Here is an 11,506-nt window from a genome sequence, read left to right as displayed (position 1 = left end):
TGTGAATGTATCATGGGTTGCACATTGTTGCTAATGGAGTAAATTTATACTGTAATTTTATTTTCTGAGCCTACTGTTACAAAGTGCAGGAGTATTTTGGGTGTTCATATGTGTAAATTACATCCGCAGGGAATGTAATTTACTTTCACTTCACCTGATAGTGTTAAAACAAGTTGTTACCAGAAAGAAAGTTTTTATGGTCTATAAAGAAAGGAAAAATGTATTTAGTAACATTTATTGGAATGTTTACATTAGTTGAGTGGCTACTTCACAACATAATTACTGACATTGTTGAGTCATTTTTGAAACCATGCACATACAAGTGCATCCACATCTCATAGGACCCAGCTGCCAAAATCCAACACCATAATATCCTTCCAGTTGGTACCTCAGCTTCAGTGTGGAAATGTTTTGAACAAAACAGAAATCATGACACGGAATAGATGACAGCCACTTGACCCAGTCCACAGCTGTAGTGCTGGTGATTGAAGTTCTCGCATCAAAACTGATTCAGTAAATTTCATGTGGCATTGGCTGTATGGTGTCTTGAGTATCCTGTGTATGAGATAAGAATTTTCGTAGCCTTTAATCATGGCTTTTCACTGTTAAGTAGTAGACTCATTACTGCTTCATTTCTATCACTACAACATGAAGTATGATGTGTTCAATATAGATGCAGCCTGTGTTGCATATTGCTGGTAATGAACTATTTTTAAACCATTATTTGTGTTCAGTGGCTAAAGTTACTGAGGACAATTCTAGTTTATGAGTCCATGTGTGAAAGTGTGATGTGAGGTACTTTTGAGCTACTGGAAATAGCTTTCTTGTTGGTATCATATATGTTACCAATAGGTGTGTATTGTATCATGAATAGCTTTGGTGTTCTTATAGCTATTGACTTAATAGTTTGTGTCTTACTCAACTTTATTGTGAGACATCTAGCTTAGGGTATAATTATACGCTACTGCATATATGGAATAGGAGGTTTCTTTGTTCATGTTGTATAGTGTATTAATTTTGTCTGTTGGTCAGATATACAACTTTGTGAATGCACTGAGGATAATGTACTTCGAATTTTAAGGAAGTACATTAAAAACAGTGCAGACATTAAATGGGATAACTGTGTACATTTTGAAGCATATTTCAAATATGTTTCCAGTATTCCCAACAGTTCCGCTATATTGCATTGGTTTCTGTGGCTTTAGTTGTTGGTGTATGAACATACTGTAAGCTGTCTATGTTTTATGTTATGTTATCAGTTACTAAACGTTTCCTGTTTTTGCAATTATCAGTGTTATATCTGTATATTCCTGGTCAGTCAAAATTGTTGCCTTTGATACTGCTCTTGAGAAGTTGGGAATGTATATGTGAAAAGATAGGAAATGCCCATAGCTTTTGAAGTTATTAGATGTAGTCAAAAAGTGGTCTCATTTATCAGTATATAAGCCCAAGTGCCTCTCCGCGCGAGCTCCTAAATTGCGCCCCCCCTCTTTTTTATGCAAAATGTTTGTGGAATTTCTTTGGCTTGTCTCAAAGCTGTTAATATGTGCTTTTATGTAAACCGTCATGTTAACAGTTACACTCAGCGTTACGGTATAGATGTAAACATAACTCCAAGCACTGAGAATAGCTACACTGTGAAACAATCTATGTAGATCTGGGAAATAGAAACAAAAATTGCCACTGGTTGGTGACATTCTCTACAGATTTGTACAAAACAGTTGCTGGGCACTAGCTCTAAAGTGGAATCAGATCTGATTGAATAAATCAAGCTAATTTTTATAAGCCTTGTGTATTTACTCAATTGTCCAAATGTGTGTGAAATCTAATGGGGCTTAACTGCTAGGGTCATCACTCTGTAAGCTTATTCACTACTTATCCTAAATTATCCCGAGGACAAATACACACAGCCATGCCCGAGGGAAGACTCGAACCTCCGCCAGGGCCAGCCACACAGTCCATAACTACAGTGCCTTAGACTGCTTGGCTAATCTTGCGTGGCTTGAACTTACAGTTAACGTAAATAAACATTTTTCAATGGTTGTGAACTTATAATGTATTCAACTGAAAACAAAATATATTTACAATTTAATGATAATTTGGTTTGAACAATAATATTTACGATAACTATTTAATGTTGAACAAAATAATAAACAACACAGTAAATAACCAAGACACTGATCATAATATAAAAATTTAAAAAAATACTAGACAAATCGAACCTTCTTAGCTTTTGCTTGCGCAAACTCCTTCACATGATCTGTGTAATGTAAGTCCTCCATCAGCTCATTCTCAATCAATATTGTTGCAAGATCATTCAAATGAATTTTGTTCATCATTGATCAGAGGTATGTCTTTATCAATTTCAGTTTTGAGAAACTCCTCTTTCCACTCGCAACTGTCACTGAGAGTGTTAGGGGAATTCTCAGAGCAATGTTAACATTCGGCCAAAAATTATGTCTTCCCATAAACTTCAGAATCTCTTTTGGACCTATTCCAGGTTTCAACAATGTTGAAAGCACTTTTAGTTCATCTCTAAACTCCAGTGCATCAATGTCGCTTGACTCATGATCTTGCAAAATCGATGAGAGGTTTCTACACTTTGTGTCCAGGCTGTCAGGAGGTGTATTCTTCAGCTCGTCAATGTCATAGAGAAAATCAAAATAATCACAATGAGCTTTCAGTTGACTGAATCTGTCATCCAAAGATGTGATTACTATATCCAAACGATAATAGTAGAATTCAATCTTATTTCGTTTTGTTGGGTCATCTATTGTCTCATCCCTTCCTACATAGGTAAAGTGTATTGGCTTCTTACTTCATTACCAGGAAACACTTATCCATGGTAATATCAGATCTTCTAGCTGTAATTCTTTAGCCAATTCCTTGGAATCCATCAAGAAAGACACAAAACTTTTCTTCTGTTCTGCAGGCCTCATTTTATGCTTTCGTATTCCAAGCGTTTCCACAGTCTCAGAAACGGTTATGTCAATGGTCTGGAGGGTCTTACCGACTGCACTGATGTGAAGGACAATGTCATATCAGATTACCAGAGAAGTGAGAAAGGTGTAATTTTTTATTTGATTCACAAGTGACGTTGTTTCGTGAGCGGTCATGCCATTGAATTTTTCTGATATCTGAACCAGTGCATCAAAAACGTCTCCAATTTGAAACCTCAGCGGAGTAAGGTCATTGATGCTACTTTCCCACCTAGTATTGCTCAGTGGCTTCAGCGACAGGTTAGGCAGATACTTCTTCAAGACATCCCAAAGTCAAACGGAGGACGAGAAGAAAACATACAAGCTTTTCACTGTCGAAAACATGGAAACAGCATATTTAGAAGACTAGCAGCATCATTTACATCAGGATTCAATGAGTGACTCCTACATGGTACATAAAATGATCTCTTGTTCATATCTGAAATTCATTTCTGGAGATCAAACTTCTTTCTTGCCATCTCGTATTACACAATAGGATTTTTTTATCTTCCAAGAACTTGAGTACAACCTGCATCAAAGTGAAGCATAAAGAATCAGGCACTGGAAGAAATCCCAGTTAATGAGTCCAAAAGATAACTGTTCAAATCCACAATTAAAGGCTACAAAAATTCTCATCTTGCACACAATATTCTCAGCACACCACAAAGTCAATGTCACATGAAATTTCCCAAATCAGTTTGGATGGGAGAAGTTCAACCACCTGCACTACAGCTGTGAACTTGATCCGAGTGGCTGTTATCTGTTCCATCTCATGAATTCCTTTTTAATGCAATACATCTCCACAATGACGCTGAGGTGCCAACTGAAACAACGTTGTGGTGATGGATGTTAGCGGCTGGCTTCTATGAGATGAGCATGCAACAGAAGGTGCACTGTTTCAAAAATGTCTCAACAACGTTGGTGACTATGTTGTGAAGTAGCCACTCAATCAATGTAAGTATTCCAATAAATATTCCTAAATACATTTTTCCTTTCCAGAATGAGATTTTCACTCTGCAGCGGAGTGTGCGCTGATATGAAACTTCCTGGCAGATTAAAACTGTGTGCCAGACCGAGACTAGAACTCGGGACCTTTGCCTTTCGCGGGCAAGTGCTCTACCAACTGAGCTACCGAAGCACGACTCACGCCTGGTACCCACAGCTTTACTTCTGCCAGTACCTCGTCTCCTACCTTCCAAACTTTACAGAAGCTCTCCTGCGAACCTTGCAGAACTAGCACTCCTGAAAGAAAGGATATTGCGGAGACATGGCTTAGCTTCTGTAAAGTTTGGAAGGTAGGAGACGAGGTACTGGCAGAAGTAAAGCTGTGGGTACCGTGCGTGAGTCGTGCTTCGGTAGCTCAGTTGGTAGAGCACTTGCCCGCGAAAGGCAAAGGTCCCGAGTTCGAGTCCCGGTCGGGCACACAGTTTTAATCTGCCAGGAAGTTTCACATTTTTCCTTTCTTTATGCTTTCTTCAAATGGTTCAAATGGCTCTGAGCACTATGCGACTTAACTTCTGAGGTCACCACTCACCTAGAACTTAGAACTAATTAAACCTAACTAACCTAAGGACATCACACACATCCATGCCTGAGGCAGGATTCGAACCTGCGACCGTAGCGGTCACGCAGTTCCAGACTGAAGCGCCTTTAACCGCACGGCCACACCAGCTGGCCTTTATGCTTTCTGGTTGCAACTTGTATTTACACTATCAGCTGAAATGAAAGTGAATTACATTCACTGTGGATGTAATTTATACATATTAACACCTAAAATATTCCTGCACTCTGTAAAAGTAGGCTCAGAAAATAAAATGGTATTATAAATATAGTCCATTAGCAACAAGGAGCAACCTATGCTACATCCACATCATGCCAGGTGACACTTGTTGTTGAGAATGTTCTTATTTGTATACCCATGTTCTCAATAAGATTACAAAACAAAAACAATTTAATTTTGTATATGCAAAACTCAATTACTGGCAATGAGACCACTTTTTGACTACACATAGGAATTTTAAAAGCTATGGAACATAACCACCTTTCACATCTACATTGCTCCAACAATGCCAATTTTCAAGAGCTGTATCAAAGGCAACAATTGTGCCTTACCAAAAATATACAGATATAACACTGGTGAGTGCAAATACCCCTCACATCATAAAATGCAATGCTTTGCACAAGTTACAAGGACTACTAATACTAGTATCTGCCATCCAGACTGATTCAGTAAATTTCATGTGGCATTGGCTGTACGGTGTCCTGAGTATCCTGTATGCAAGATAAGAATTTTTGTAGCCTTTAATCGTGGCTTTGCACAATTACCTAGTGGACTCATTAACTGCTTCATTTCAATCAGTACAACATGAAGTATGACATATTACAGTATAGATGCATCCTGAGTAGCGTATTGCTGGTAATGAACTAGTTTTAAACCATTATTTGTGTTCAGTGCCTAAAGTTACTGAGGACAAGGTTAGTTTATGAGTCGATGTGTAGCTGTTACTTCCATAGGGCAATGTAATTCACATTAACTTCAGCAGAAATTTGAAATACATTTTTATAGTGTCTACACAGAGTATAGGCCATCTTATTTTTTGGGTATGTATCAGTTAAGTATTACCTGCAGTTAACCTTTCTGACTATCACATGATACACTTTCAATTAATACAAATACCTTGAAACTGTTGCAAAGTCTCTGTTCCTTTGTACTCACAGCTTCAGTTTTGATGTTGTTGGTTGCCATAAGGAGCTCACAGTTCTATATTGGAAGGAGGTTGTAACTGTTGATATGTTAGAATAACATTTTATTGTGAAAGTGTGTGATGTGAGGTACATTTGAGGTACTGGAAATAGATTTCTTGTTGGTATCATATATGTTACCAAAGGCTATGTATTGTATTGTGAAAAGCCTTGGTGTTCTTATAGCTGTTGACTTAACACCTTGTGTGTTACTGAACTTTATTGCCAGACATCTAGCTTATGGTATAATTATGCACTACTGCATATATATGGACTAGGAGGTTTCTTGGTTCTTGTTATATAGTGTATTAATTTTTGTCAGTTGGTCAGATATATAAGTTTGTGAATGCACTGAAGGTAATGTACTCCTAATTTTAAGGAAGTGCATGAAACACAGTGCAGACATTAAATGGGACAACTGAGAACATTTTGAAGCATATTTCAAATATGTTATCAGTATTCCCAACAGTTCTACCATATTGCACTGGATTCTGTGACTGTAGTTGTTGGTTTATGAACATGCTGTAAACAGTCTATGGTGTATGTTATGTTATCAATTATAAAACATTTCCTGTGCTTCTTTATATTTTCATTGAGATCTTAAATGATGATTGCTTAGTTGGAGAAGTCATGATTTTCACTACTAATTTTTCTTCTTTTATTGTTGAGCCATATACAATTAGCTGCTAAGCAATAAGGTAAAGACATCGAAATCTGACTGTGAGAAAGAAATTGTCATTCAAATTTCTATAGTTTTTGATGATGTGAACTGTTGTAATAAATAGTATGCAATAATGTATAAAAACCAAACTTCATTGAAACAGTCCTTGGATGACCACTGGTAGCAACTGACTGCTGTTTCATCCACAGGTTATAAGCATCACTAAAGGTGAAATTGTACGAGTGAGTGGTGAGCAAACTGCTGCCCCACCAGTTATCAAGTTATGAAACCAGAGCATGTAGTTCTAATTGAAGTACCTCCGTTCATTCATCTCGATGGCAGAGTGCAACCCATTGGCCAACAGTGCTGAACAGATGTGGCCAGTCACCCATACAAGTAGTGGCCAAGGTCCACAATGCTAATAATTGGTGACCTGGCAAGAACTGCTGTTCCCAATGCGGTAAGGCCATTGGCACACTGTGGTATGCAGTTGAATTCTTACCGCATCTGGCCAGGAGTGAATTCCTTGGGATTGCAAGTTAGTGGACTGTTCTGTAATCATGTTTGCTCTCGAATCGAGAATGAGTACCTTTTACTTTATTATGTTAGTACTGGAGAATAAAAAAAACACCACTTAAAGAAAATACTGTTGATGGTGATTTTAATGGTGTCAATTAATTTTGTTTGTTTTTATATTGAAAAAAGAAATGTTTGTACCTTAACTGCTGCAACTGAATAATTGGCATTCCCTCAAGTACTAAGTCACTACTGAAAGACATGTACACTGTCTGCTTGTACCATGGAAAAGAAAAGCATATGTTACATGTGAAACTAGTGCATCAGATCTTGAGCTCATGTTGTGTACTTCAACATCAAAATTGTATGTGTAATGCCAAAGGCCAATTGTTGGCAGCAGATTTGAAGCATGTTATGCAACAAATTTTAAAAACAGATCTTGAAAACCCTAACAATGCCCATCTCTTTCATGGAATAGAAAACTGTGAGATTCACAAATGACTTATGATTGTTTTATATTGTCTTGTCTTCTTCAGTTCAACTTATTGTTTGAGAGTTGTGGAAAGTCAGCAGCACTAAAATAAAGTGTTTTTGTTATCCCTTTGTAAGTCCTGAGATCATAACATCCTTCTCTTACAATAGTGTTGAATAAGGCATGGTAGGTATATGAGACTTCTTGTTATTTAATTTAAGTTTGATACGCAATTGTTGTTTGAGATTGATGTCACACAAAGAAATGATACGAAAATGAGATAAGTTTACTATTTAAATACAGTAATGGAAATGCTACTATTTTGGGGTAGTTTCTCATTTTGATGGAGGGTTAATTTCAGAACCAGTCTCAAGTAGTCTGTGCTATGTACATTTCTGTATTTGATTAGTAATCTTTGCTTTTCTGTTATGTAAGTTACGCACATGTTAACTAGTGTGTGTGAAGGATGCTGTTTAGGGGATAGTACATGTACTAAGAAAATTCTGATATGTTTGGCTAATGCCAAATTGATTTGTATTTACAGGTAATGACATCATTCCCAGTTGATTGTCAGAGTTGGAGTACTAGGTCAGAAGTATCTATTCCCACGGACGACATTTGTTTGAGGTAGGTATGTTGTGTGACATTAGTATTAGTAGTTCCTGTAACTTGTACAATGCATTACATCTAATGACATGACAGGTATTTGCACTCACCAGTGATATATCTGTATATTTTTGGTTAGGCAAAATTGTTGCCTTTGATACTACTCTTTAGAAGTTGGCATTGTTGGAGCAATGTAGATGCGAAAAGATAGTAATTTTCCATAGCTTTTAAAATTCCTATGTGTAGTCAAGAGTGGTCACGTTTGTCAGTAAATGCATTGTGATTATTCAAGATTAAATAATTTGGTTTGTAATCCTATAGTGAACAGTAAATATCTATATTACAACATTTCTCAACAAGAGGTGTCACATGGTATGTTGTGAATGTATCATGGGTTGCACATTGTTGCTAATGGAGTAAATTTATACTGTAATTTTATTTTCTGAGCCTACTGTTACAAAGTGCAGGAGTATTTTGGGTGTTCATATGTGTAAATTACATCCGCAGGGAATGTAATTTACTTTCACTTCACCTGATAGTGTTAAAACAAGTTGTTACCAGAAAGAAAGTTTTTATGGTCTATAAAGAAAGGAAAAATGTATTTAGTAACATTTATTGGAATGTTTACATTAGTTGAGTGGCTACTTCACAACATAATTACTGACATTGTTGAGTCATTTTTGAAACCGTGCACATACAAGTGCATCCACATCTCATAGGACCCAGCTGCCAAAATCCAACACCATAATATCCTTCCAGTTGGTACCTCAGCTACAGTGTGGAAATGTTTTGCAACAAAAAAGAAATCATGACAAGGAATAGATGACAGCCACTTGACCCAGTCCACAGCTGTAGTGCTGGTGATTGCAGTTCTCCCATCAAAACTGATTCAGTATATTTCATGTGGCATTGGCTGTATGGTGTCTTGAGTATCCTGTGTATGAGATAAGAATTTTCATAGCCTTTAATCATGGCTTTTCACTGTTAAGTAGTAGACTCATTACTGCTTCATTTCTATCACTACAACATGAAGTATGATGTGTTCAATATAGATGCAGCCTGTGTTGCATATTGCTGGTAATGAACTATTTTTAAACCATTATTTGTGTTCAGTGGCTAAAGTTACTGAGGACAATTCTAGTTTATGAGTCCATGTGTGAAAGTGTGATGTGAGGTACTTTTGAGCTACTGGAAATAGCTTTCTTGTTGGTATCATATATGTTACCAATAGGTGTGTATTGTATCATGAATAGCTTTGGTGTTCTTATAGCTATTGACTTAATAGTTTGTATCTTACTCAACTTTATTGTGAGACATCTAGCTTAGGGTATAATTATACGCTACTGCATATATGGAATAGGAGGTTTCTTTGTTCATGTTGTATAGTGTATTAATTTTGTCTGTTGGTCAGATATACAACTTTGTGAATGCACTGAGGATAATGTACTTCGAATTTTAAGGAAGTACATTAAAAACAGTGCAGACATTAAATGGGATAACTGTGTACATTTTGAAGCATATTTCAAATATGTTTCCAGTATTCCCAACAGTTCCGCTATATTGCATTGGTTTCTGTGGCTTTAGTTGTTGGTGTATGAACATACTGTAAGCTGTCTATGTTTTATGTTATGTTATCAGTTACTAAACGTTTCCTGTTTTTGCAATTATCAGTGTTATATCTGTATATTCCTGGTCAGTCAAAATTGTTGCCTTTGATACTGCTCTTGAGAAGTTGGGAATGTATATGTGAAAAGATAGGAAATGCCCATAGCTTTTGAAGTTATTAGATGTAGTCAAAAAGTGGTCTCATTTATCAGTATATAAGCCCAAGTGCCTCTCCGCGCGAGCTCCTAAATTGCGCCCCCCCTCTTTTTTATGCAAAACGTTTGTGGAATTTCTTTGGCTTGTCTCAAAGCTGTTAATATGTGCTTTTATGTAAACCGTCATGTTAACAGTTACACTCAGCGTTACGGTATAGATGTAAACATAACTCCAAGCACTGAGAATAGCTACACTGTGAAACAATCTATGTAGATCTGGGAAATAGAAACAAAAATTGCCACTGGTTGGTGACATTCTCTACAGATTTGTACAAAACAGTTGCTGGGCACTAGCTCTAAAGTGGAATCAGATCTGATTGAATAAATCAAGCTAATTTTTATAAGCCTTGTGTATTTACTCAATCGTCCAAATGTGTGTGAAATATAATGGGGCTTAACTGCTAAGGTCATCACTCTCTAAGCTTATTCACTACTTACCCTAAATTATCCCGAGGACAAATACACACACCCATGCCCGAGGGAAGACTCGAACCTCCGCCGGGGCTAGCCACACAGTCCATAACTACAGCGCCTTAGACTGCTTGGCTAATCTTGCGTGGCTTGAACTTACAGTTAACGTAAATAAACATTTTTCAATGGTTGTGAACATATAATGTATTCAACTGAAAACAAAATATATTTACAATTTAATGATAATTTGGTTTGAACAATAATATTTACGATAACTGTTTAATGTTGAACAAAATAATAAACAACACAGTAAATAACCAAGACACTGATCATAATATAAAAATTTAAAAAAATACTAGACAAATCGAACCTTCTTAGCTTTTGCTTGCGCAAACTCCTTCACATGATCTGTGTAATGTAAGTCCTCCGTCAGCTCATTCTCAATCGATATTGTTGCAAGATCATTCAAATGAATTTTGTTCATCATTGATCAGAGGTATGTCTTTATCAATTTCAGTTTTGAGAAACTCCTCTTTCCACTCGCAACTGTCACTGAGAGTGTTAGGGGAATTCTCAGAGCAATGTTAACATTCGGCCAAAAATTATGTCTTCCCATAAACTTCAGAATCTCTTTTGGACCTATTCCAGGTTTCAACAATGTTGAAAGCACTTTTAGTTCATCTCTAAACTCCAGTGCATCAATGTCGCTTGACTCATGATCTTGCAAAATCGATGAGAGGTTTCTACACTTTGTGTCCAGGCTGTCAGGAGGTGTATTCTTCAGCTCGTCAATGTCATAGAGAAAATCAAAATAATCACAATGAGCTTTCAGTTGACTGAATCTGTCATCCAAAGATGTGATTACTATATCTAAACGATAATAGTAGAATTCAATCGTATTTCGTTTTGTTGGGTCATCTATTGTCTCATCCCTTCCTTCATAGGTAAAGTGTATTGGCTTCTTACTTCATTACCAGGAAACACTTATCCATGGTAATGTCAGATCTTCTAGCTGTAATTCTTTAGCCAATTCCTTGGAATCCATCAAGAAAGACACAAAACTTTTCTTCTGTTTCTGCAGGCCTCATTTTATGCTTTCGTATTTCAAGCGTTTCCACAGTCTCAGAAACGGTTATGTCAATGGTCTGGAGGGTCTTACCGACTGCACTGATGTGAAGGACAATGTCATATCAGATTACCAGAGAAGTGAGAAAGGTGTAATTTTTTATTTGATTCACAAGTGACGTTGTTTCGTGAGCGGTCATGCCATTGAATTTTTCTGATATCTGAACCAGTGCAT

General features: G+C 36.9%; 2 protein-coding genes across 2 annotated transcripts; both read right to left on the bottom strand.

Annotated features, from left to right (window-relative positions):
* Window positions 1-2,014: 2,014 nt before the first annotated feature.
* LOC126184052 (uncharacterized) lies at window positions 2,015-2,939 on the bottom strand. The gene is made up of 3 exons (XM_049926412.1): window positions 2,837-2,939; window positions 2,393-2,788; window positions 2,015-2,064 (listed from the first exon to the last, which is right to left on the bottom strand). The coding sequence occupies exons 1-3, from the start codon at window positions 2,937-2,939 to the stop codon at window positions 2,015-2,017; spliced, it is 549 nt and encodes a 182-aa protein (XP_049782369.1).
* Window positions 2,940-10,368: 7,429 nt separating this feature from the next.
* Window positions 10,369-11,251, bottom strand: LOC126184051 (uncharacterized). The gene is made up of 3 exons (XM_049926411.1): window positions 11,191-11,251; window positions 10,747-11,142; window positions 10,369-10,418 (listed from the first exon to the last, which is right to left on the bottom strand). Exons 1-3 carry the CDS (start codon window positions 11,249-11,251, stop codon window positions 10,369-10,371), a joined length of 507 nt encoding a protein of 168 aa, XP_049782368.1.
* Between the last annotated feature and the right edge of the window lie 255 nt (window positions 11,252-11,506).

Source organism: Schistocerca cancellata, chromosome 4 (assembly GCF_023864275.1).
Source record: "Schistocerca cancellata isolate TAMUIC-IGC-003103 chromosome 4, iqSchCanc2.1, whole genome shotgun sequence".
In the NCBI taxonomy this organism is placed as follows: domain Eukaryota; kingdom Metazoa; phylum Arthropoda; class Insecta; order Orthoptera; family Acrididae; genus Schistocerca; species Schistocerca cancellata.
Note: the sequence above shows the minus strand (reverse complement) of the source record. Positions and strands in the feature narration are given on the sequence as shown.

What these genes read in the sequence shown, in the direction of transcription:
- LOC126184051 (XM_049926411.1), bottom strand. Translation starts at nt 11,251, where the DNA reads ATGGATTCCAAGGAATTGGCTAAAGAATTACAGCTAGAAGATCTGACA. An exon ending in TCTGACATTACCATGGATAA is followed by an intron (nt 11,143 to 11,190) that starts GTGTTTCCTGGT and finishes TTACCTATGAAG; the next exon opens with GAAGGGATGAGACAATAGAT. An exon ending in ACTCTCAGTGACAGTTGCGA is followed by an intron (nt 10,419 to 10,746) that starts GTGGAAAGAGGA and finishes TTTTGTTTTCAG; the next exon opens with TTGAATACATTATATGTTCA.
- LOC126184052 (XM_049926412.1), bottom strand. Translation starts at nt 2,939, where the DNA reads ATGAGGCCTGCAGAACAGAAGAAAAGTTTTGTGTCTTTCTTGATGGAT. An exon ending in TCTGATATTACCATGGATAA is followed by an intron (nt 2,789 to 2,836) that starts GTGTTTCCTGGT and finishes TTACCTATGTAG; the next exon opens with GAAGGGATGAGACAATAGAT. An exon ending in ACTCTCAGTGACAGTTGCGA is followed by an intron (nt 2,065 to 2,392) that starts GTGGAAAGAGGA and finishes TTTTGTTTTCAG; the next exon opens with TTGAATACATTATAAGTTCA.